Source organism: Pinus tabuliformis, chromosome 7 (genome assembly GCF_031772625.1).
Source record: "Pinus tabuliformis cultivar Carrire ecotype Pingquan chromosome 7, CPIR1, whole genome shotgun sequence".
In the NCBI taxonomy this organism is placed as follows: domain Eukaryota; kingdom Viridiplantae; phylum Streptophyta; class Pinopsida; order Pinales; family Pinaceae; genus Pinus; species Pinus tabuliformis.
The window spans coordinates 15,366,960-15,391,218 of record NC_142293.1 but is presented as its reverse complement, the minus strand read 5'-3'; the positions used below and the strand labels follow the sequence as shown (position 1 = coordinate 15,391,218).

At 37.2% G+C, this 24,259-nt stretch overlaps 1 protein-coding gene across 1 annotated transcript; it reads right to left on the bottom strand.

Annotated features, from left to right (window-relative positions):
• Positions 1 to 59: 59 nt before the first annotated feature.
• On the bottom strand, positions 60 to 2,863 carry LOC149244902 (protein DETOXIFICATION 54-like). Its single transcript, XM_089457597.1, has 2 exons — positions 2,650 to 2,863; positions 60 to 1,967 (listed from the first exon to the last, which is right to left on the bottom strand). The coding sequence occupies exons 1-2, from the start codon at positions 2,731 to 2,733 to the stop codon at positions 540 to 542; spliced, it is 1,512 nt and encodes a 503-aa protein (XP_089313723.1). The 5' UTR covers positions 2,734 to 2,863; the 3' UTR covers positions 60 to 539.
• Between the last annotated feature and the right edge of the window lie 21,396 nt (positions 2,864 to 24,259).

Here is a 24,259-nt window from a genome sequence, read left to right as displayed (position 1 = left end):
ATCATCATTTGCTTGAACACTGGGCTTAGAGACATCATGAGACACGTGCCATCCCTCTCTGGGAACAACTTCCACCATTGAATGTGGTCCTCAAACTCCTTAATTCCTAAAACTGAAGGTGTAAAGCAATGGTATCATTCATTCTCCTGATAAGATTAGCAGGGTCCTCAAACTCCTTAATTCCCAAAACTGAAGGTGTAAAGCAATGGTATCATTCATTCTCCTGATAAGATTAGCAGGTTCCCAGGGACTTTAGGCCTAAAACAGAGAGGCAGCATCAGTGTGCATCATTGTCATTGTCGTCGTCATCACAGCATGAGAGATACTGAGACTTTGTGGGGTTTGTTAAAGCTAACCGTCCTTTCCCAGTTGGGCCACAACTCGTGGTCTTTTATGTGGAAAACACATCATTATGGTAAAGGTTAATGATTGAAAATGTACCCCTACTTACTGCCTTATTCACTATCACTACCTCTCAACAATTAACAAAACTGTGCAATGGGTTTCTGCTGCAAATGCTGTAATTTTAATTATGTTTTTCATTGTGAAAGAAGGCCGTGCTCTTCATCATCATCCACTTTGTTATGGTGATCACCAGAGACCATCTGCAACTGGCCTTTGATCTGCCCCCCTGTTAGTTGCTTGGCCTTCATTGCCTCAAACTGCCAATCAGTCCCGAAAACGACAAATAGTATTGAAAATGCACAAGCAAACTGAGCCACCAACAGACCATACCATAAACCACTGAAGCCAATCTTCAACCAGAAGGCCAGGGCCAGAGCCACAGGAGTGCCCAAAAAGTAAAATGATGCCAGATTAATTCTGGCCCCAATTGCCGGCCTAGCACTACCCCTTAGGACACCACAGCCCGTCGTCTGAGGACAGTTTCCTAATTCGCATAGACCCATAATAGGCATAGCTGCAGCAGTTAAGGCCAAAACATTCTCATCATTTGTGAAGAACTTTCCCCATTTGTCTCTTAAAACAGTAGTCCATGTTACATTGATCAGAGCTATGATCACTGCACAACCAAGGGCTACAAAGGTAGCAAGCTTGGCCTTGGCAGGCCTACAAGCACCGAGCTCGTTCCCAACACGAGTCGAAACTGAGGAATTAAGTGCAAGAGGGACAGTGTACATCAGGCTTGTTGTTTGGATGAGGATTGCTGTAGTTGCCACTGAACTTTCTGGATTGGGAAGATAACCAGCCAACAAAATCATGATCTCATACCACCACCATTCAAGGCATATTGCAAAGCAGCTTGGAAGGGCTAGGCTCAGGAGAGGCCACCACCCTCTGAAAGAATCAACAGACCAACCAGTCCATGTCCTCTTGTATACTCTGGAGAAGTAAAGGTATCCAACCAAGAGCAACACCATGTTGACGTTGGTTAGAACTGCAGCAATTGCAACCCCTGGCACACCCAATTTAAAAACAAAAACTAAGACGATATTCAGAGGTACATGCAGAACTACTGCCAGAGCAGAGCACCACATCATAGGTGTGGTGATGCCTTGTGATCGAAAGTATACACGAAGCGGCTGCAGGAGACTGTTTGTAAGAACATCAGGGAGAGAATATAGGCAGTATGTGCTTGCAACTCTTGTGATGGTAGCATCTTGGCCCATCCACAACATGATACTTTGCAAATTGAGCCATAAGAGGCCTATAGGCACACTAGCTGTCAGAAGAATCAGTATGGTCCTTTGCAGAGAAAGGCCTATGAGATTCCAATTCTTAGAACCAAATGCTTGGCTACAAATAGGATCCATTCCTGATGCCAATCCAAACAGAACTGAATAGCCCGTGATATTGGTAAAACCTATGGAAAGTGCACCTCCTGCCAATTCTTGACTTCCCAATCTTCCCAAGCACAGGACCGAAACCATTGCACGTATATATACCACACAGTTCATCGCTGTCACAGGGACTACAATCCTGCCAAGCTCCTCCAATTCCTTCATAATCTGCAGTGACACAAACCCGTTATCAGTGCCTTCCAAAAAAAAGGCTTATCTGCTTTGAAAAGAAGATTGTAGTGACTATAAATCGGGCTCAATCTCAAAATTTCAACTAGTTTTCCGCTAGAAAATAAGCTCAAATCACGGAAGTTACCGAGATTTTTAAAATTTAATTCATGGAATATTTTCAGAGTCCTCTGCAAAAGGATATAAAACTCACAACAAGGTAATAGTCTATTCTGCAAAATTATCAATCAAAAAAGGATATAAAACTAACAACAAGGTAATAGTCTATTCTGCAAAATTATCAATCAAAAACTATGGCGGTGTATCCAACTAGTCCCACAAATGAACTCAGAACATGGAGAAATTCAAAATTCTCCAGGAAGCAAGAAAACCTAAACTCTAAGATAACATAATTTCAGCAACAATACCGAAATCAATAGAAAGGCAGAAGTGATCAAATAAGAGACCCTAAAAAAGGAAACCCTACACTTCTACAACAGATTTCTCCATTGAATTTATGCACTTTTAAAAAAATGCATGCCCTATAGCAATGCATTTCCAAAAGAATCAATTACAATTTCGAAGATACAAATGTACATTTAATACTTATAGTATCTATATTCAAAATAGATGTGCAATCAAAAAAATTTGAGCCACTGTATATAGTCTCTCATAAAATTACCTGCAAAGCAGAAGGAAACGTGCCCAGAACTTCAATCTCGTTGTCTAAGTGGAGACCATAGCTATTCTTTGAAGACTCTTCCATGTTTCTCACACAATCATACACCCAACTCACTCTGTTATCAGAAAGCTCTTACAATATAAAACCGTTATATACACTCTGCAAGCTCAGACAGACACAAAACCCATAAACTTATCTCAGAAAGCCTCAAATGGGTCAGGCTACATAACCATACCATAGAAAGATATGTATATATATACATAAAATATGATCTTTATATCATCTGTGAGTATCTGATATTTCAATATATAAAATATTATTTTTATTTCTGGTATTTTGATTGATAAAATATGGTTTGAGTTTAAGTTATCTGAACGTTTTATATTTAATCCATTTTACTCTCATGTGATCATATGCTCATTAGTTATACATTTCACTCTCATCTAATTATATACTTATCAGTTATATATCATTGTTATGATGTTATATATCATTGTTATTCATAACAATTGTGACATCTCAACTTATATTTTGATTTTATATTTATCAGTTATACATCATTGTTATTCATAACCATTGTGACATCTCAACTTATATTTTGATTTTTTAACTATTATTTAATAATACAATTATTATTTTAATTTTTTTACTCTCATTTAACTATATAATTATTAATTTATATAATCATTAGTCATACAATTATGATATCTCATTATTTAAAATATATTTTTAAATATTTAATATTTAAAAACTATTTAAATCATATAAATTTAATTATTTAAATATATAATAATAATAATTTTTAGATGATGATAATTTAATATATAATAATAGTGATTTTTAGGTGATGATAATGAGTTTAATCTATTTGAACATTTTATATTTTGATCTATTTCACTCTCATCTGATCATATACTTATTAGTTATACATCATTGTTATTCATAACAATTGTGACATCTCAATTTGTATTTTAATCTTTTTCACTATCATCTGATCATACAATTATTATTTTAATCTTTTTTACTCTCATCTGACCATATAATTATTAGTGATATATAATCATTAGTCATACAATTGTGATATCTAATTATTTAAAATATATTTTTAAATATTTAATAAATTTAATATTTAAAAACTATTTAAATTATATAAATTTAACTATTTAAATATATAATAATAGTAATTTTTAAATGATGGTGATGATGATTTAAATATGTAATAATGGTAATTTTTAGATGATGATGATTATTTAAATATATAATAATGGTAATTTTTAGATGATGATGATGATGGACATTAAGAAAAAAGAAAAATCTAATTGTAATTCTTTAGAATCTTATTTCTGTGCTAAAAAAGAAGGGAAAGAAACGCACCAAGATTAGTATAGCCACCCTAACTTAATAAGTCAAGAAGATTGGAAGTGTGATCACTATAGCCGCCCTGACTTAATAAGTCAAGAAGATTGGAAGTGTGACAGATGTTAGGGAAGTCAGAGTGGATGTAATCTAAAGGAAAGTGTTTTTCTTCCTCCACCCTCTTAGTATCCCAAAGTTGACAAATTCTATAGTCCTGAGGAATCTTGGGAGTAGACCAATTTCACTTCGAAGCTCATGAGAATTAGTTCTGATCTTAGGGATGTTCATCTTTTTCTTTGAGCTGGTCAAAACGGAAAGATAATTCTGGTTCTCAAGAGTGGGGTTGATTACCTCCTTATGATATCTTAGCTTCTGTTTACCTAGAAAGCCGAAAGATAATTCTGGTTCTCAAGAGTGGGGTTGATTACCTCCTTATGATATCTTAGCTTCCGTTTACCTAGAAAGCCATCTCCTTATCATCCCGTACCTTATCCTTAAATTTAGAGGAGATGGTATCTTTGACACTATCCTTACTTCCAAAGATACCAATTACACATTAAACTTATAATTTCAATAAATTTCTATTAAATATTGGAAAAAAAATCCAAAAAATATGACTATAAGAAAATCCAAAACATAAAAGTTAAAATGTAAAATGCTTCCTGGAATAGAATATATAATGAGAGGGTTATATTAATAAAAATACTAGCTTTTTTTTTCGAAAAACACACACAACACTGTATCTATATCTAAATTGTATTTTTATAGCAAAAAGTCATATATTCAAATCCAAAAAAACTAATTACTAATCAAATCACCAAACCAAAACTTTGGATAATCATTTTAAAATTAAATTATTTTAGTTTTATAAATAAAATATCTCATTCATACTAATTTAATTTAAAATAAAAACCTCTGCACCATTATTATAACATTTATAATATCAAAGCATTTTGTCATATTAACTTGATTCTGGTGCCAATTTTGTCCAATGAAAAAGTTGTGGTAGCACATGTCCACTTGCTTATTTGTTCACTAAAAGATATGAAACACGCATTCATCTGTACTGCATGGATTGTAGTGCAATATATATTCTTAAAAATGCTTGAATTTGATCTGTTCGGCGCCAGATTTAACGAGAGAAGTGCTTGAATTTGCTCCGTACTGCACCAGATTTAACGAGAGAACCCACGCTTCCTACCACATGTCCAAATGCTTAATTGTTCGCGAAAATATATCAAACACACGTTGTTCTGCACTCCAGATGTGAGTGCAATTTATTATTAATAAAAACGCTCGGGTTGTCTCTGTTTTGCACTAAATTTAACGAAACAACCCACGTTCGAATCCTCTGAAGATTTTGTTGAAAATATCACGAAAAGCACGCAGAAAATCCAAACACCACCGAAGCTCGCCATGAAAGAGCGCCTGGGAAATACGCGTTGAGGATAATATACAATGATATCGTACGAGAAACTGATGCGGTTTAACTCAAGTTAAAAGGCGCGTCGCAGTTCGCGGGTGGGTTAGTTTATAAGATTTAGTAATTTGGTTAGGTGAAGAGTGAGGCGTTGTTTTAATGCATCCGCTTTCTGCCGGCGGCGGCGTTATTCCAAGTGTGACATAAAAAGCGTGAGTGTTGACATGGTAAGAAGCCGGTAACAGTAACTACTCTCGTTGATAGGGGATGTTTAATGTTTAAATCAGTCAACAACATTAATTCTTTTATTTTTATTTTTTTTGACCAGGTAAAGGTTTGTTTTGATTTACTTATTTTAAAATAAAACTTATTTTTTCCTTGTAGGGTAAATTAAATATGTTTTTATTTATTAAATAATAATAATTATTAATCATGTATATATGATAAATGCTGTTAAAATGTTTGGATAGGAGGGTTGTTTTTTAATAAAATGATGGTTTTTTTATTTTAATAATGATGATATTGATGACGATGATGATGGGTAACGTCTATTTAGACCAAATTTTGGTCTATTGGACCTAAAGAAATGAATTATTTAGTTTGATTTAAGATTTTATTCCTATCCTCAAAACACGCTGGGAGAGAAGCCTCCCGAGCTCACTGTAATTTTGACAACATAAAAGGCTAAGAAGGTCAATATTGCAACAAAGTTTTTGAAACTGAGATCTAATGTGGTTGTATGCGGGGCACTCTAAGAGGAAGTGATTTTAATCCTCGATGTATTTTCACAGATATGGCAAAACCTTTCCATCCATGGTGTTCTTGCGCAATGACGCATTTCACTATGGAGCTCATGAGAGTTAGTTCTAACCTTGGCCATATTAATTTTCTTATATATGATAAATGATTATTATATATATTATTTTGTAATTAATTTATATATTATTTTTAATTTTATATATTTTTTAATTAACAAAGATATATTATTATTATTATTATGTATTTATTTGCTTATTTTTATTATTATTATTTATTTATTTATTTGTTTTATTTAACTATCATCTTACATTTACCCTATTTATATTTTATACAAAAGTTAGGTCTTCAATTTAACTAATTCCCATTTAATTAAAATTTTTAATTATTAAATTATACATTTTTAACTAATTAATAACGTAAACACCTCCTAAAATTATTTCATTTATATAATTATATATTTATATATAGGTATGGTCATCTTCTTTTTAATGATCAATTTGACTTTTTGAATGTCCTTAAGTCAAAGCTAGCCGTAGATCTAGATAGCCGTTGGAGGCCCTGCTCAGACTATTTAACATGCAAAGCTGGATCTATTTCTTCAACTTGTCCTGACGATGAGCCACACTTGCTGGTTCGAAACTGGTTGACAAAAGTCTTTCTATATGTGATTTATGCCGAAGCTCTTCTTATAATTGTTATGGATCATAGAAGTCTCAATTCAACAAATGATAAAAGTTGTTAAAATGTTTGGATTGGAGGGTTGTTTTTTAAAAAATGATGGTTTTTTATTTTAATAATGATGATATTAAAAGTTTATTAAAATTAATATAATTTATCACAATTTTAAAAAAAAGAAAGAGATTAATTAAGATTTTTTAATGTTTTTATATAATTTTTTTTTTTAAATATGATATAAATATAATTTGTAAATTAATTTTATTTTTAAATTTCAAAACTTTAAAAAATTTGTTTAAGTTTAAAAAAAGAGTTAAACATACAAAATATAATATAATTAATAATGAAAAATAATAATAAAATATTTTAAAATTAGTTAGGATAATGAATTTCCATAATAATTACAATTATAAAAATAAAAGATATATCTAAAATAAATGCATTAATAATAAATAAACAAATTATTGGCATAGCCTAATTTATAGACAAATGGCATTTTTTCACATTATTTTTTCTAGTTAATTTTAGCAAAAATCTGGTAGGAATTCTAAAAATTTGAGTTCAAGTTGTTTAAACATTAAACAACAAAAAATCACATTCTTGGTTGAAATCGTATTGTCCAATTATGGTGAAAAAGACTCTTTCATTTATAAGTTATACTATGCCGAAATTATTATTAAATTTAAATTAAAATAAGATATTTAAATTAAAATCATATAAAAATAAATCAATTGATATATTTAAACTTAAATATAATATTTAAATTAAAATAAAAAAAAATTAATTGAGATAATTAAGATGATAGAGTATTGATTAAATTTAATAAAGTAGGGGTTGAGACAACTAAGCTAAAACATATGGATAGCTCAAATGGAAAGATGATCAAAATAATTTTATTCTATTTTATTATTTTTTTTTTCTAAGTCTAAAATCTATTACTTTAACAAAATAATACAAGGAGGCTCTCGCCTCTGCAGTTCCTATTTAAATTAAAATCATATAAAAATAAATCAATTGATATATTTAAACTTAAATATAATATTTAAATTAAAATTAAAAAATAAAATAAAAAAAATTAATTGAGATAATTAAGATGATAGAGTATTGATTAAATTTAATAAAGTAGGGGTTGAGACAACTAAGCTAAAACATATGGATAGCTCAAATGGAAAGAGGATCAAAATAATTTTATTCTATTTTATTATTTATTTTTTTTCTAAGTCTAAAATCTATTACTTTAACAAAATAATACAAGGAGGCTCTGGCCTCTGCAGTTCCTAGCCAGAGTTCATGGCATATTGCATTACAAACAAAATGAGCACTGCCCAGAGATGGGAAACCAGTCCAAACCGTAATAAGTTTGCTACCCTCGCAGGGGAAACCAACATATAAGCATATGACGATGTTTGCATGAAAACATTTTCAAAATTAACTGTTCTCTTTAAAAAATCAAAATGAAACCTGGCACCTGGAACGATATGATGCGTGGAACCTGATGAGGCATGGAGCCTGGAGCCTGATCACGCGTGTAGTGCTAATTTTCATTTGCTACGGCCGGTTGGTCTTCGACGATGAAACATCTGTATTCGTTGATGTCCTCCTCATCTTCCTGCATCCGACTCATGTCTTCCTGCATTTGACGTGCCTGAATATGCTTTGCAGTGGAAGGCTCGCCTTGAACTGTATCTGCCTTGCCTTGTGCAGTATCCCTTGTTATAGACATATTTGGGCATTGCAACCCCAATCACATATGTCCATAAACCAAGGGCGTCTAAACCCTTAAAAGTGTTGTTTCATACCCTAAAGGATCAAGGTCAACTGATTACATCATTTCCCAGAAGTTCTCCCTGAAAACTACTCAGAACTAGTCAAAGCTGGACCATCTTACCTGATCCATGGTCAGGGTGCGATGCATCTCACCTATTACACACGGGGGGTGCGATGCATACTGAAAAGCCCTTCTGTAGGGTGCGATGGGAGAGAGTAGACAAATGGCAGAGACATTTTGCTAAGTGGATGATCATGGAATCTTCCAGAAACTTCTCCAGGACACTTTCCTCTCTGAATTCGCCCAGGGATGAGTAAGAGATCAATGAAATCTCCATGTGGAACCAAGAACTCTCAGTGAAATGTCACTAATCAAAATCCCAGAAGCTTACTCACTCTCTTGCAAACATCTATATATGGATCCCTCATCCTAGAGATCCAAGGAGGCTGGAATTTGTAAGTTGCAAGGAAGTGTTGTTGATTTCTCATTGAAGACATTGTTGGGTGATCTTGCTTTGTATGAGGTGAAGAGGGTTTTCATGCTGGGAGGATGATGCTGGATCAGACAACTTGGTTGTAATCCTCTCTTCTACTACTATCAATAAAGCTATTTGAGTTTTCCTCCATATGCTTGTATATCTCTTGTTTGTGTATGCATTTATATGGTTAATGTACATCTGATCCTACATTATTTATGGTTATACATCTCTATGCTTTGATGGTATTTTGTTGCCTTGACTCTACAGGTGTTCTTTGAAGTGGGACAAGCGAGAAAGGAGTGGTGAAAGCTCTATCAAAGGAGAGAGGAAACAAGCAAGGAGATTAGCAAAAGATTGAGGTTGGTGCTCTTTGCTTCTCTCTCATCTATCTCTCATAAAGGAAAACACAAGTAACTTTAATATGTTTGTTTCTAAGATAGCTACCTGTCTTAGTGGGACTAGCAGCTCTGAATGGACACTAGTTTTCTCGATAACAAAATGGCGACTCTGCTCGGGAGCGAATAGTTTGTTTTTCTTGTCACTGTTGTTTGCTTTATAAACCACAGACAGAGCCTGAAGTTAAGCCAGCTAGCCTTCGAACTAATTTTGCTATGCAACTACAAAGTAGATCAACGCTGCTTCAGTCAATCTCCGAGTTGGTTTATGAACTGAACATCTAGCTTGCAAACATCCTAAGTGCCTTGGTGGTAGCTCAAATAACCTCATTAGATCGGCCCCTATACTTTGTGTTTACTAACAATCATTAGCTCAACCTAAATCCCTGAACTTAGTTGCAAACTGTGAGTGAAAACCAAGCACAATCTCGTCCCTGGACCATCGCATTGTCTCTTCTAGGAAATCTGGATGCGTCGCACCTGCCATTTGTTGCAGGTGAGATGCATCCCTGTTTCCCTATGTTATAGGTGTGATGATTGAATGAGACTGTTTCTGCCTCTAGATTTTGGTTTTTGATTCATTGTCTTTAGCTTTATTCAGTAGTTTTGTTGTCTGTGATCAGTATATCTCTGTTGAAACCATCTTCCTTTGCATTATTCAGCCTCCATCAGAAGAATTGTGAATGTTTTTTTATGTATGTTTCATCATTTACAGTTCTCCTTTGGAAGAAGTAGCTTAATAAAACTGTCGTCTTTTGATGTGAAAGTGTCGCAAGTGTCGTTTTCAGTCAAGAAAAAGAGTGTCACAAAGCATTCCTCTTTTAGATAGTCAATTACACTTTTGCCATTGTATTTGATTTGAATCATTAGTATTTCAAGTGTCGAAAACAATTTTAAATTCGAAATCACAAAGTGTCGTCTTGGCTTTACTTTCGTTTTTTGAAAAGAAAATTGTTAGCACTGTCGCTTTGAAAGAAGATAGTTCAGATCTATACTTTGTTTTCTTTTTGTCATTCTCACATTAAGGAAACTGAAAAACAATACATGCGTGTACATTTTCATTAAGACTGCATGCTGAAGTTGATTTAGGAAAAGTGCATCTAGTGTGTGCTCTCTGCTCTATGTTGAAAGAATTTCATTTCTCTTTCTTTAGTAGCTAGGATTTTAATTGCAAAAAGAAAGTAAACGACTGTTTATCATCTTAGATTGCACATTTAGGAATTGTATATCTACATCACACGGTGAACCGTAAAGGCAAACTTCTTAAGAAAGATCAACTGTAAAATAAACTTCAATGAACATAAAAATGCTTTGGAACCTAACGCACAAAATTTAGAAGTCTAGGCTAGAGACGTATTCCAGCGTCGTAAAGCCTGGTAACTATCGCTTTCATCATAGGTTGTGTGATTCCTCCTCTTTGAGACGAAAAGTGCTAGTACGAACTTGTGTTCCCATGTACTGTCGAGTATATATTGGGAGACCACAGAAGGCTACATCCTTTATCCTTAGGAAGCCATGTCTGCCGCCCTCTCGATCGCAATGCACTGAACACATCATTTGGGAAGATTGACTGCCACACCATAAAAAGTATTATGCAAATTTGCAATTGGTTTGGTAATCCCTCTGTCTAGATTTCCAGAATAGTCACTTTCGTTCCTTTTTAGACTCCTTAAAAGAAAAGGTCCATCTGAGAACTTGTCACTTTAGGCTCATTAAAAATCGAAGGCAACTAGAGTCATCTTTAGCTTTTTCTCGACTCTTAAAAATTGAAAAAGAAAGTTGTGTCAAAGCGTCATAAAATTCATTTAATTCGGAATAACAATTTCCCCTTTTTATTTTGAGTTGATCAAGTAATCCACAATCATGGAAGAAAGTCAATCAAAACCCCGTCGTTCGCGGAGATTAACGAGTCAACCGTCTTTGACTCCGAAAATGAAACCATTCCAAGCTGAGCGATCTCGTTTAACTAGGTCAAAGTCTCCTGGTTTGTTTGAAACTTGTGTTTCAACATCCTCAGAAACTCCAGTTACTCCAACTATTTCTGGTATCCCTGCCTCTACAGAAGAAGTTTCATAGTTACAAGAGGACATTAGAACTAATCCTAGTGTAACGGTAGACACCTCTATTCCTGAAACAGCTCCACCTAGGGTTGATTTGGAAGGTGTCACCCCTCCAACATCTGTCGCTGCAGAGTCTATACCTTCTTTGGCACCAGAAATTATGAACCTGACGGTCTACCTCTTCCACCTGGTTTGATTGCTATAGAAGAGATAGTGGAGGATCTTCCACCCAGTGCTCCAGTGCATTTTGGAACTGGTATCCACTTATATCCTTCTACTACAAAAGTTAGTTCTTCTTCATCGCAAGTTCCTATCGAATCGTTAGGAAATCTTTTGGATAGACTAAACATGTCTAAACAACCATTAACATCTAGGACTGTGCCAACTGAAACAGCGACGGTGGAGCTTCCTGCTGCCATTCCTACAATGATTATTGGTATACCATCTGTCCCGGCAAGTTATCAACAACAAGCCGAAGTCCAATCAGGGACTGTTTCGACGACATGGTTAGTTCCCATTTCTTCATCCAGACTCTCATATGGTATTTCTCATGTTGAAACTCAACAAGTTAATCCAATGTGTATTCAAAGGCCAATCTACCCTTTAAGTACTGGATTACCACCATATGGGGGGTAGTATGCCTTTTCATTGTTCCCTCCTGGAGAACAACCATATGGGAGTTTACAACAAAGTTCAAGTCAAATTGGAATTACATCAAGCGGTTGGGTACCAATACTGCCTCAACAACCAAGGGTTGTATATTCAATGCAACCAGTCCATCCTGTGTCGAATATTCCCACTACACCTGCTATTATGACTGTATTGCAAGTACAAGCGCTACCTGTTGTATGTCAACCTCAAGTTTGTCAGGTTTCAATACAACAACCTCTTGTCTCAGCGATTCAATCACAAACTCAGGTTAGTGCCTCCTCATCTGGAGCGACTCAGGCTCAAACAAGTACTATGACTCCACATCTTGGTCAATCATCCAGTATTAGACAACAGCAAATGGTCCAACAACCATGGTTGGTTCAATATCAACAACCGCAATTCCAGCAATCATACCAAGGACCTGAGCAACAAGTATTTGTAAGTAATGGGCAAACGCATTTCCAAATTGGTTATCAACAACCATATTATAATGGTTATGCCCATCAACCTTATCAAATTTATCAGCATCAAATGCATTATGCTAGTATGCAAAGACCCACTGCTTAGGCGATCCCATCTTATCTTGGGTATGCTTTGCCAAACCTAAATCAACAGTTTCCCTTCGTAGAAACTTTAGAATTACCATATCTGAATCAGCTAACAAATGATCCAATTGCTTACGCCCCTTGGTGGCTAGCGATTCCTCATAAACTTCTGTCAGATATTCCTAAGTTCAATGGAAATCCAAGTGAAGATCCATCGAATCATGAAATGACATTCCATTTGTGGTGTTCATCCAAGACCCTGAATGATGATTTGATTAGGCTTTGCCTTTTTCAGTGAATGTTAACTAGTCTGGCAGCTAAATGGTATATAGAATTGCCTAGAGTTTCGTTTGATAACTTCAGCACCCTTGCCACTACCTTTTTAACCCATTTTCAGTTACCCATAAGGTACGAAACAGAGACAAAACTCTACCAAATTTAAACAGACGACAGACACTCACATATCTAATCATATTCATGAGTGGCAGTGTCGTCGAAGAATGGTCAAGATATACGTTCTTGATCAACTTTTAGCTGAATGGTTTATAAAGTCATTATTACCCTCTATTACAGAGGATGTGGCTAAGGGAGGAGTTGTCACTGAAGAGCATGTCATTTCCCATGCACAATATTTAGACTTGATCTATACTCAGTCTGGCACGCTCTACGACAAAATTCTTGACACTCCTAGACCAGAATTTTCCGTTCCTCCCCCTCCTAAATCAAATCGGGACTCTCATGCCGGTGATGGTGTGATCGGTACAAGCATGAAAACTGCAAAGGCTACATCTAAAAAAGTCCTTGCAGTTTCTAATCAAAAAGCAAACGAAGAACCTCTTGCCTCAAAGGTTAATGCCATGTCATCTGACAAGGGAAAAAATCCAAAACAACTAGGGGGCAATAAGAAAGGGAAAAATAATAAGAAGAAACAGGAAAATTCACCTCCTGAAAAATCTTCTGAAAACCGTACTGGGCAAAAGAAACCTCTTTATCCATGTTACATATGCAACGATGAGCATTTCACAAAATATTGTCCACATAAAGCTAAGGTTATGAAATTTTTAAAAACTTCAAATACCCCAGCGGTGTTGACTAATCCATTTCCGAGCCTAGAAACAAACCTGGTTGCTAGTGATCGTGCTTCCCCATCCCAAATGCTTATGCTATCCATCTCAAAACAACAAATTGATGCTTTGATATCAACAAGGAATAAAGATTATGGAAATCCACAATCGTTGAATGGCAAGGCTACAGATCAACCAAGCAGTTTGACAACAACTTCATCAGAAGTTGTTCCACCAATCATTCCTGAATTAACAATAAAACTGCCTAAGGGAGTAGTACATAAATCGACATTTAATCCTTGTGCTCAAGCAGCATAGAATTATAATATAGTGGAGGATCTTGCCTAATCGCCATCCGCTATGTTGACACTTGAAGTACTACAGAATTTCCCCTCCCAAAATCAGGCTTTGTTATCAGTGATAGGTGGGATTGATCCAACGGATTCCAATCTAGTGGCCTTTAATCATAAAGGATACGAACCTGAGTTACTAGCCCAACTCCCTTTCCTCATACAGGTAAAAGCCCTCAACAAAACTATTCGTCGAACAATCATTGATGAGGGGGCATCTATCTGTATTATGTCAATGAGTCGCTGGAAAACTTTAGGCTCTCCACCCTTGTCACGATCATCAACGACATTAAAAACGTTCGATGGAAGAACATACATGCCATATGGGATATTAAGTAACTTGAGGTCATTGATGGAAACCTTGACTACAATATCTTGCTAGGAAGGCCTTAGATTTATGCTATGGCTGCTGTTGTGTCAACATATTTTAGAAAGATTGCATTCGCCTTCCAAGGCGGAATTACAATCATTGACCAACTAGCCTTCCTCCCCAACAGTTCGCACGTTACCAGAAGAATTCCATTAATCCATGGAAGCTCTATATCGCTTCAAAATATCGGAGTAAGTCTCCTAAAAGACCCTTCCTTAATGGGTACTTTTTCCCTTCCACCTCCGAGTAATCTGGCGGAAGTGGCCACAGTGGAAACCTGTCATATGATATCTTCTACATCATCAGTTATTAAGAAGAACTCTGACCATTTTGATAGTGTGGATCATCGCAAGGTATTACCCCCAAGCCCTACCATACCTACATCATTTGACGATCAATTCAGTGATGTTGTACATTATGTACTGGGGGAATTGGAACTAGATCTTTCCTTCATGACCCCTTATGGGTTGTGATCAAAGGTCGTCAGAGGATAGTTCGTTGACTGGTGTCAACCTCGTTAAAAAATGAAACAAGGCTGAGCAAAATTCCAAGTCGAGTCTTTCACTTGATCTCATAAAGGAACCTTCATTCCATCCACCTAATTACCACGAGTAGTCCGGTGAATGTAACGAAGCTTAGGGGGCATGCACCCTTGTCTATTTTGCAGACAAACCTAGATGTAGAGATAAGTTTCCCTGTAAGTTATGTGATCGGTCTGGGTGACCTTTCACCTGTCTATTTAGCAGACAAAGTGTAGGAAGTATTTTGTCTAAGTATTGACAGAAAATCATCCCGCTTAACCACAGTAAGTTTCCATATGGTTACTGAAGGCTTTTTTTCTCTTTTTTTTTATGCTAGGGGCATGCAAACCTTTTTATACAAGAAAAAATGACCAATTTCATTGTTTAGCTTTTTAGCATTTTTTTGCTTTTTAGCTTTATAGTTTGGTTGTTCCTAGCTTACATAAAAATGAACACGAGTAGTTTTATGCAAAGTTCAAGCTCGTTAAAAAATAAACCTAGCCATGAGTAGTTTTACGTGAAGTTCAAGCTCGTTAAAAAATAAACCTAGCCATGAGCAGTTTTACGCAAAATTCAAGCTCGTTAAAAAATAAACCTAGCAATGAGCAAATGTTTCCCCAAAGTTTAAACTCATTAAAAAATGAACCCCCCTCCAGTAAATAACCATTGCGATCGCATAATTATCACCTTTTGAACCTTGGTCATGTTCTCACCATCACCTCCACTCCTTTTTAGCTGATCATACGCCTCCATTTGATTGTTTACCCCTTTTGAGGAACAACTGCGACAAGTGATTTTATTAGCCACCTTCTTTGCACTACCGTGATTGAAAAGTTCCAAACCTCACCTGGAACTAGTTGATACCCAAAAACACATCACTCGTTCCTCAAAAAACGAGTGTCCTTTAAGCTCTTTTCATCTGACTCGTAAAATATGAAAATATTGCCGAGCAATTGGCCTCTTCAGCTCGTTAAAGCGATCGGAAGTGCCATCCCTCCTCTAGATTTTAATCTTTTTGGATCTGAGGGATCATTACACAAAAAGATCAAGCACTTGTCTTGTTTGGCTCATTAAAACTATCGAAAAGTCATCCCTTTCATATTATTTTACACTTTTTTGGACTCAAGGGTTACATTACGAAAAAGGACCACTGGAGTTGCCTTTACGTCTCTTTTTAGACTCTCTAAAATTGAAAAGAACCGAGTTATCTTTATCGTTAAACTCGTTAAAACAATAGCAACAAACTTGTCCATGCAGACAAGAGCGAGTTTCACCTTCGCTAGGCTCGTTAAAACATAGCAACAAGTTTACCCGAAGGGAAAATTATAGAACAAGCATATGTTATCCTCCTCAAGCTTGACAAAAATAAAGAGGTACTAGTCAGCAATGATTGGGGGAAAGGGAAGAAAACTTGAATAGCTTCATTGGTAGTAGGTCGCTCTTGAACATGACACTTTCACTCTATCACCATGATTGAGTCGGGTTGGGTTATTCCGTTCACCGGTCATATCACCATTGGTCCGCCGTACCATCCATTTTGGGGTTAACACTACCAATCCATTTTAGTGTCGCTGATATGTTCAAGAGAAGTCGCTTAGAGAATTCACCAACCTAACTAATGCCTCATCCACTGCACTACCTTCACTCTCCATTTTTCATGACCGCCACCCTGAACCTTATATCATCAGATCGTTTTCACCTCCACAAAATCATTTGCTCCATTCCGTGTCGTAAATGTGGGATTCATTAAGGCCCTCCTACGATGGGTCACTTCTTGTTGACATCAGATCATTATCCAAGAAGTTGACTTTGGAACAACCCTTTCAGTACTTTGAAGCTTGCATACCTCAATGACAAGTTTCTCACTTCTGACGACAGGTTTACATCAATGTCCTTCGACCGAAAGATTTTACGTGGTGTTTGACATCAACTCATGTATTCACACCACGTGAATTGTACTGCAGTACCTTGAGGGTCATCATCATTATCGATGATTCCTCTCGCGCCTGTTAATAGCTTACATCATTGGCTGGTAATCAGGTGATGTCTTTCCATGTTTGACCTCAGAACATCTTTTCACATGGATTGACTTGTACTTTGGGCAAAGATTGAACGAGTTTGAAGACCCTGGATCTAGTTTCATCCATCCGAGATGCGATATATTCAGGAAAATAAAGACATCAAATGTACTCTATAGCTGCACAGATAATCATCCAAGCTAAGGGATGATGGCTCTACCAGAATCATCAGTCTGCCACACAGACGATTGTCTGTCCTATGTGCATGAAAATGAATTTATAAAGTTGAGCATGGGAATGCTCGCCTCAGCTAGATCATGAAAATGTTATGAAGATAATGTATTGTATTGTATCTTATTACATGTCACCTTCCAGTTTGAAAAACCTCGGATCCTCATGATAAAGCATTTCACCCGACATCAGAAGATTTACGACCTCATGCTTTAGGGGGCAACTGTTATAGACATATTTGGGCACTGCAACCCCAATCACATATGTCCATAAACCAAGGGTTTCTAAACCCCTAAAAGTGTTGTTTCATATCCTAAAGGATCAAGGTAAACTGATTACATCATTTCCCAGAAGTTCTCCCTGAAAAACTACTCAGAACTGGTCAAAACTGGACCATCTCACCTGCTCCATGGTCAGGGTGCAATGCATCTCACCTATTACACACAGGGGGTGTGATTCATATTGAAAATACCTTCTGTAGGGTGCGATGGGCAAGAGTAGACAAATGGTAGAGACAGTTTGCTAAGTGGATGATCATGGAATCTTCTAGAAACTTCTCCAGGACACTTGCCTCTCTGAATTCGCCCAGGGATGAGTAAGAGATCAATGAAATCTCCAAGTGGAACCAAGAACTATTAGTGAAATGACACTAATCAAAATCCCAGAAGTTGACTCACTCTCTTGCAAACATCTATATATGGATCCCTCATCCTAGAGATCCAAGGAGGCTGGAATTTTGTAATTTGCAAGGAAGTGTTGTTGGTTTCTCATTGAAGACATTGTTGGGTGATCTTGCTTTGTATTAGGTGAAGAGGGCTTTCATGCTGGGAGGATGATGCTGGATCAGAAAACTTGGTTGTAATCCTCTCTTCTACTACTATCATTAAAGCTATTTGAGTTTTCCTCCATATGCTTGTATATCTCTTGTTTGTGTATGCATTTATATGGTTAATGTAGATCTGATCCTACATTATTTATAGTTATACATCTCTATACTTTGATGGTATTTTTCTGCCTTGACTCTACAAGTGTTCTTTGAAGTGGGACAGGCGAGAAAGGAGTGGCAAAAGCTCTATCAAAGGAGAGAGGAAACAAGCAAGGAGACTAGCGAAAGATTGAGGTTGGTGCTCTTTGCTTCTCTCTCATCTATCTCTCATAAAGGAAAACACAAGTAACTTTAATCTATTTGTTTCTAAGATAGCTACCCATCTTAGTGGGACTAGCAGCTCTGAATGGACACTAGTTTTCCTGATAACATCCTTGTTCTTCGTCGCTTGAGTGGGAGGACCTCCATCACTGGAGGGTTCCTCCTGAAACAGAATTGTGATGGTCGCCCTGATAATGGGTTGATTTAGAGTGCTTTGGTAGGTGAATTGGGTTGAATGAGGAGTTGGCTATGAATTGGAAGGGGAAGTTGAGAAAAAGGATAGAAATGCGGGGACATGGGATGAACAGCTTGAGTGCGGCCTCTGCGGCTTCTGCCATTGCGTGTATCATGATATTGGCCTAAGATGGGAGTTGATGAAGGGGAAGAAGAATAGGAGACTGGGGAAGGTGAGGAGCATTGCAGTCTCCCTCTACTGCTACCTCTTCGGCTGTGCATTCTCTGGCGTAGTCTCGGCATGATGCCTCGGGGAGGAGGGGCTTGCCTGAATGAGGTCGGCTCTGTGCAAAGATTGGGGGCGGAAGGCTCAGTGGGCTCAAAGGTGAGAATGAAATTGCAGAGTAGGCTATGAGAGTGATGGATGTTCATTCCAAAATCAATGCAGCATTGAAGATTGCAACGCCTGCCTGTTGTAGTGCGTATGCTAGGCTTCACAACATCTAGAGGGAAATTGTAGTTCAAAGGCAGAGGAGCTAAAACAGAGGAGGTGGGTAGATTATTACCTGAGGCCTCCATGGTGCAGAGCCAAGGCGGGATGACACTGTTGAATTGGTTTGAGTGCCACATTGAATGGCAATTACGCTAGCTGTAAGACGGATTAACTGTTATCTATGCGAGCTTACGGGCAGCTTTATGGCGATGCCACTTGCCTACCCATCCCTATGCCATCTTTTCAATCGTTGCATACAACCACATTCGGGAGTTTTGCTTCTTTGTGCACCAGTTCAGTGCATTCCTGTAATTGAGTGCTATCATTAAGGATATTGAATGATCCTGATCTAAGTGTTTGATCATGATCTACCCCTATATTTGCCAGTATATCAGCTATCTTGTTTCCTTCTCTTTTGATATGATTAAAGGTGATAGCTCTTCTGTTTTTCAATCATTGCACTATGATTTCTAATCTAGTTGCCAGTCTCCAGCTAGTCGCCACTTTAGTAGCTAGGGTTCCTTGTTGAATTTTTATAGCCCTATTGATGAGGATTTGGGAATCCCCTTCGATTATGATAGGTTGAAAATTGTGTTGGTTAGCTAAACATAGTCCCTCCCAGAGTCCTTCTAATTCTGTTGAGTTATTTGTATCCCAGCCAATTGTTCCATAATATAATAAAAGAGGGGTGCCTTCATGATTTCTAAAGATACCTCCATGACCAGCCTTGCCCAGATTTCCTTCTGAGGCCCCATCAAAGTTTAGTTTGATTACTCCTACTAGTGGGAGAACCCACTAAGTGGGAGGCCTGGAAATGATGGTAGAAATGTTGTGATCATCCAGACCTGTGAGATCCGGATATTCCAATTCTCCCAAATGCTTCGTTACTGTGCCTCAGTGGGAAAATCATTTGCTTGCCATTTCTTGAGAGCCAAGGTTTCTTGAATATTCTGGCAGAAATTGTTCCAAATGGTGTCCAGGGGAGTGCATTGGTTCTTAAAGATTCACTTATTTCGTTCCTTGCAGATTTTCCAAAGAAGCAGACCCGGAAGGATCTGCCATAGGGAATTGAGTATTTTGCTATTATAGGGAACGGATTTCCATTTACTGATGGTGCTTATGATGTCCCCTGAAATTTTGCAAGCTCTTTGGCATCTGAAGCTGAGTTTTTCCCATAATTTGTTTGGTAAGTTACATGAATCCATGAGGTGTTGTATGGTTTCGCTTTGTTGCTTGCAATTGGGGAAATATGAGGGTCCTTGGAATCCTCTTTTGATGAGATTGTCCCAGGTGAGAATTCTTTTATTGCAAAGTAGCCATATGAAATTAGATAATTTGGGCCAAATTATCGGGGTCCATATGCATTCCCAAACTGGGTTTACTGAGGCCTAGGCTTGAATCATCAATCCATATGCTTATTTTGTAGAGAATATTACCTTTGAAGTGTATCCCCATATTAAAATGTCTTTTTCTCCTGAATACCTGATTTTCCTATTGTTTAGCTCTGCGTGCATTGCTTTGTAGTAATCTGCCATTTCCTAAGGAATAATCTGCTCGGCCTTTTCCATTGTCTATAGCCCTGATTGTTATGTTGAGTCCAATGCTGAGATACTTTTTCATTCCGATGAATAGCATTTTCCTCATGATTTTGGGGAGGGATAGTGTCTAGTAGTTTGGGTTGTTGTTTCCAGGAGTTTGCCCAAAATTTGGCAGTGTCACCATTTCTTATCTCCCAAAAACTATGTTGTTGTATCATTGCTCTGTGTTGTTTTGTTGTGTTCCAAATTAGAGAGCCTGCATCATTATTTGTGAGTCTGATAAGTTCTTCCTGCGGTCGATTATTTTCATATTTTGCAGCCCATATTTTGGCCCATGGTGCGTGTGGATCAGATACCCATTGCCACCATAATTTTGTCCCCATCATTGCATTACTATGCTGAGGATCCCGTAATCCAAGGCCTCCCTGCCTTTTTGGCATACAGACTGTCAACCATTTCACTAGTGCCCATTTTTTATTGTGCCCTGATGATCCTCATAGGAAGTTGCACTATAGATTCTTAATTTTTTTGAGAACCCATTTCGGCACTGCGAGAGTAGAGAAAAGGTATAGAGGAATAGTTTGTAGTACTGCTTTGACCAGAACAAGTCTTCTTGCCATATTAAGGGCTCTATAAGTCTAAGAAGAGAGATGACCTTCCAGTTTCTCTAGAAGTAAATGCAAGGATGTGTGCTTTATAGAAGAATCTATCAATGGTGCTCCCAAGTATTTGGAGGGAAGATTAGTAACAGAAAAACCGAGGATTCTGGCAATATTTCTTTGGGTTACTAGGGGAGTGTGAAAGAAGAAGATTTGAGACTTAGCAAAGTTTATGGTGGTTCCTGATGCTTCAAAGAAGGTATCTAATAGGGATTTGAATGAATGAGCTTCTTCGACTGAAGGGTGCCCAAACAGCATATTGTCATCCACAAATTGTTGATGGGTAATGGCAGTTGTTTCTTGGACAGAAATGCCTTTAAGATTTTGAGAGTGAAGAGCATGCTTTATGAGGCAACCTAGGCCTTCTGCCATGAGTATGAAAAGAAAGGGGGAAAGAGGATCACCTTGACGAATGCCTCTAGAGGGGGAGAAAGGGCTAGAGGGGACACCATTTACTGAGATGGAAAAAAAAGTGGAAGATATGAGATTCATGACCCATCTAACACATGTAGGGCTGAAGCCAAAGGCTGTAAGCATTTGTTTAATATATGTCTAGCTTAATTTGTCAAAAGCTTTTGATAAATCAATTTTTAGAAGCATACCTGCCTGTTTGTTGTGCTTCAGGGAGTGAATGGTCTCATGCGTCAAAATTATGCCATCAAGGGTTTGATGTCCTTCCACATATCATGATTGTTCCTACGAATTGAGAATGGGGAGCAGTGGCTTGAGTCTATTGGTGATGACTTTTGAGATGATTTTATATATAACATTGCATAGTGCGATGGCCCTGAACTTCTCTGGTGTGTTTGGTTGTTCTTCTTTGGGGATGAGAGTTATGAATGTTGCATTTAGAGATGGAAGGAGCCAGTGCATGGTCCGAGATTCTTCCACCACTTTCCAAACCTCTAGTTTGATGAGATCCCAGAAGTGATGGAAGAAGTTGGAGGTGAATCTATCAGGTCCAGGGGCTTTCCCATCTTTCAGTTGAGCTAGTGCTGATTCTACTTCCAGAGGAGTGATCGGTCGCAGTAATAGCTGATTGTGCTCTTCTGTTATAATCTTTGGCACATGTTGGAGAATTTTTTTTATGGTTGATTGCTTGTTTACTTGAGGCTCTTGATGAAAAAATTTAAAATGGGTGAGGAGTTCTTTCTCAATGTCAGCGTGTTCCTCCATTCTTTCTCCCTGTTGATTCTTAATCTGTGCAATGTTATTATGCATTCTTCTTTGGATGGTTGTTCGATGGAAGAATTTGGTATTCCTTTCCCCCTATTTTAACCATATAATTCTCGATTTTTGTTTCCAAAGTATCTCTTCTTGCTTCTTTCTGTCATCTAGATGTGTGAGAAGTTCTTGTTCTTGATTTGCTAGTGTCTTGGTTCTCCCTCCCTCTATAATTCTCTACTGGAGCTCAGTCATGTTGTGCTCAAGCGTTTTTTTAGCTTGGAAAATATCATTGAAGGTGGAGTGATTCCATTGTTTAATTTGCTTTTTGAGATTATTTAATCGCTGTTGGAATTGATACATTGTTGAGCCGACTGGAGGGGTGAAGTTTTCCCATGCTGTTTTGACAATATTTTTAAAGTCTGGATGTGAAAGCCAGAAAGCTTCAAATCTGAACGACCTTCTGGTAGAATCTCCCGATCTTTGCCATTTGAGTGAGATGGGCCAATGATTTGAACCTGACAGAGGCAAGATTGATGTGGTGATATCTCCTCCCAGGTGAATGGCATTGTCTGAAATGAGAAATTTGTCTAGCCGAGATGCAATTTGTTGGGATCCTATCCTTTTGTTGTTCCAAGTATAGATTCCATTATTGAATGGCATATCTATTACCCAGTTGGTTTGTATATATTCTCTGAAGTGGCTGCTTTCAATGTCCAGTTTAACTCTGCCCCCTTTTTTTTCCCTCAGTTTGGTAATCATGTTGAAATCTCTGCCTGTGATCCATAGTGGGCGGGTCCTGGTGGAGTTGAGAGCTTCCAACGTATTTAGTAACGCCATATTTTGTAGTGAGTCCTGAGGAAAATATACATTTGATAGATGCCCCTATATGTTGGTTCCTGTAATATGGAAAGTGGCCTATATGAGATGATGGGAGGCATGACAGTCTGTAAGTATGATAGCTTGCGTATTCCAAGCAATAGCAAGTCCTCCCGAGGTGCCAGAAGCATCCACCGTGACTGTTTGACATCCTGGCCAAGATTTGGATAATATAGAACTCAAAGTCTTACTTTTTCATTTTGTTTCTTGCATGAAGAAGATTTGTGGTTTTTCATTATGTATCATGTTTTTTATCATTATGTATTTCCCATGACTGTTTAGCCTCTTACATTCCATGAGATGAGCTTCTGTTATGAAACCAGCTCACAAAAAGATAGAAAAGAGAGATCAACGCCTTAGAATTCAACCTCTTCGAGGGGGCAACCTCCTTTACATTACACAAATGAGCAATTCTTGGATGATACAAATGAAAAGACCTCCTTTCTATATATAGGAGTCTAAGGGTTCATAACATAATCAAAGCCGACATAACAATAATAATGTATGGGCACAATAATAACAATAGTGGGCTTCTATGTGGCACAATAGTAACAATATGGGCACTACATGGGTACATCAATATAATAAGTGGGTTGTACTAATAACAATAAGGGGTTACACTAGTAGTATAGGGGCCTAACATGCCCCTCTCCTTCAAAAAGCGTTGTCCTCAACGCTTGAGTAGTTCTTGATGCTTCTGTATAAAATTCTTGTCCTCCCATGTGGAATCTTCAGCGGGTAAGTTCTTCCACTTGATGAGATACTCTGAAATTGATCGATTTCGTAGCTGTCGGGTTCTTGTTTCTGTGACTGCTCTAGGTTCCAATATGATTTTTCCTTCCTCTTCAATTTCTGGAAATATTGTTTGAATTGGGATCTTTTGCAACTTTTGAAT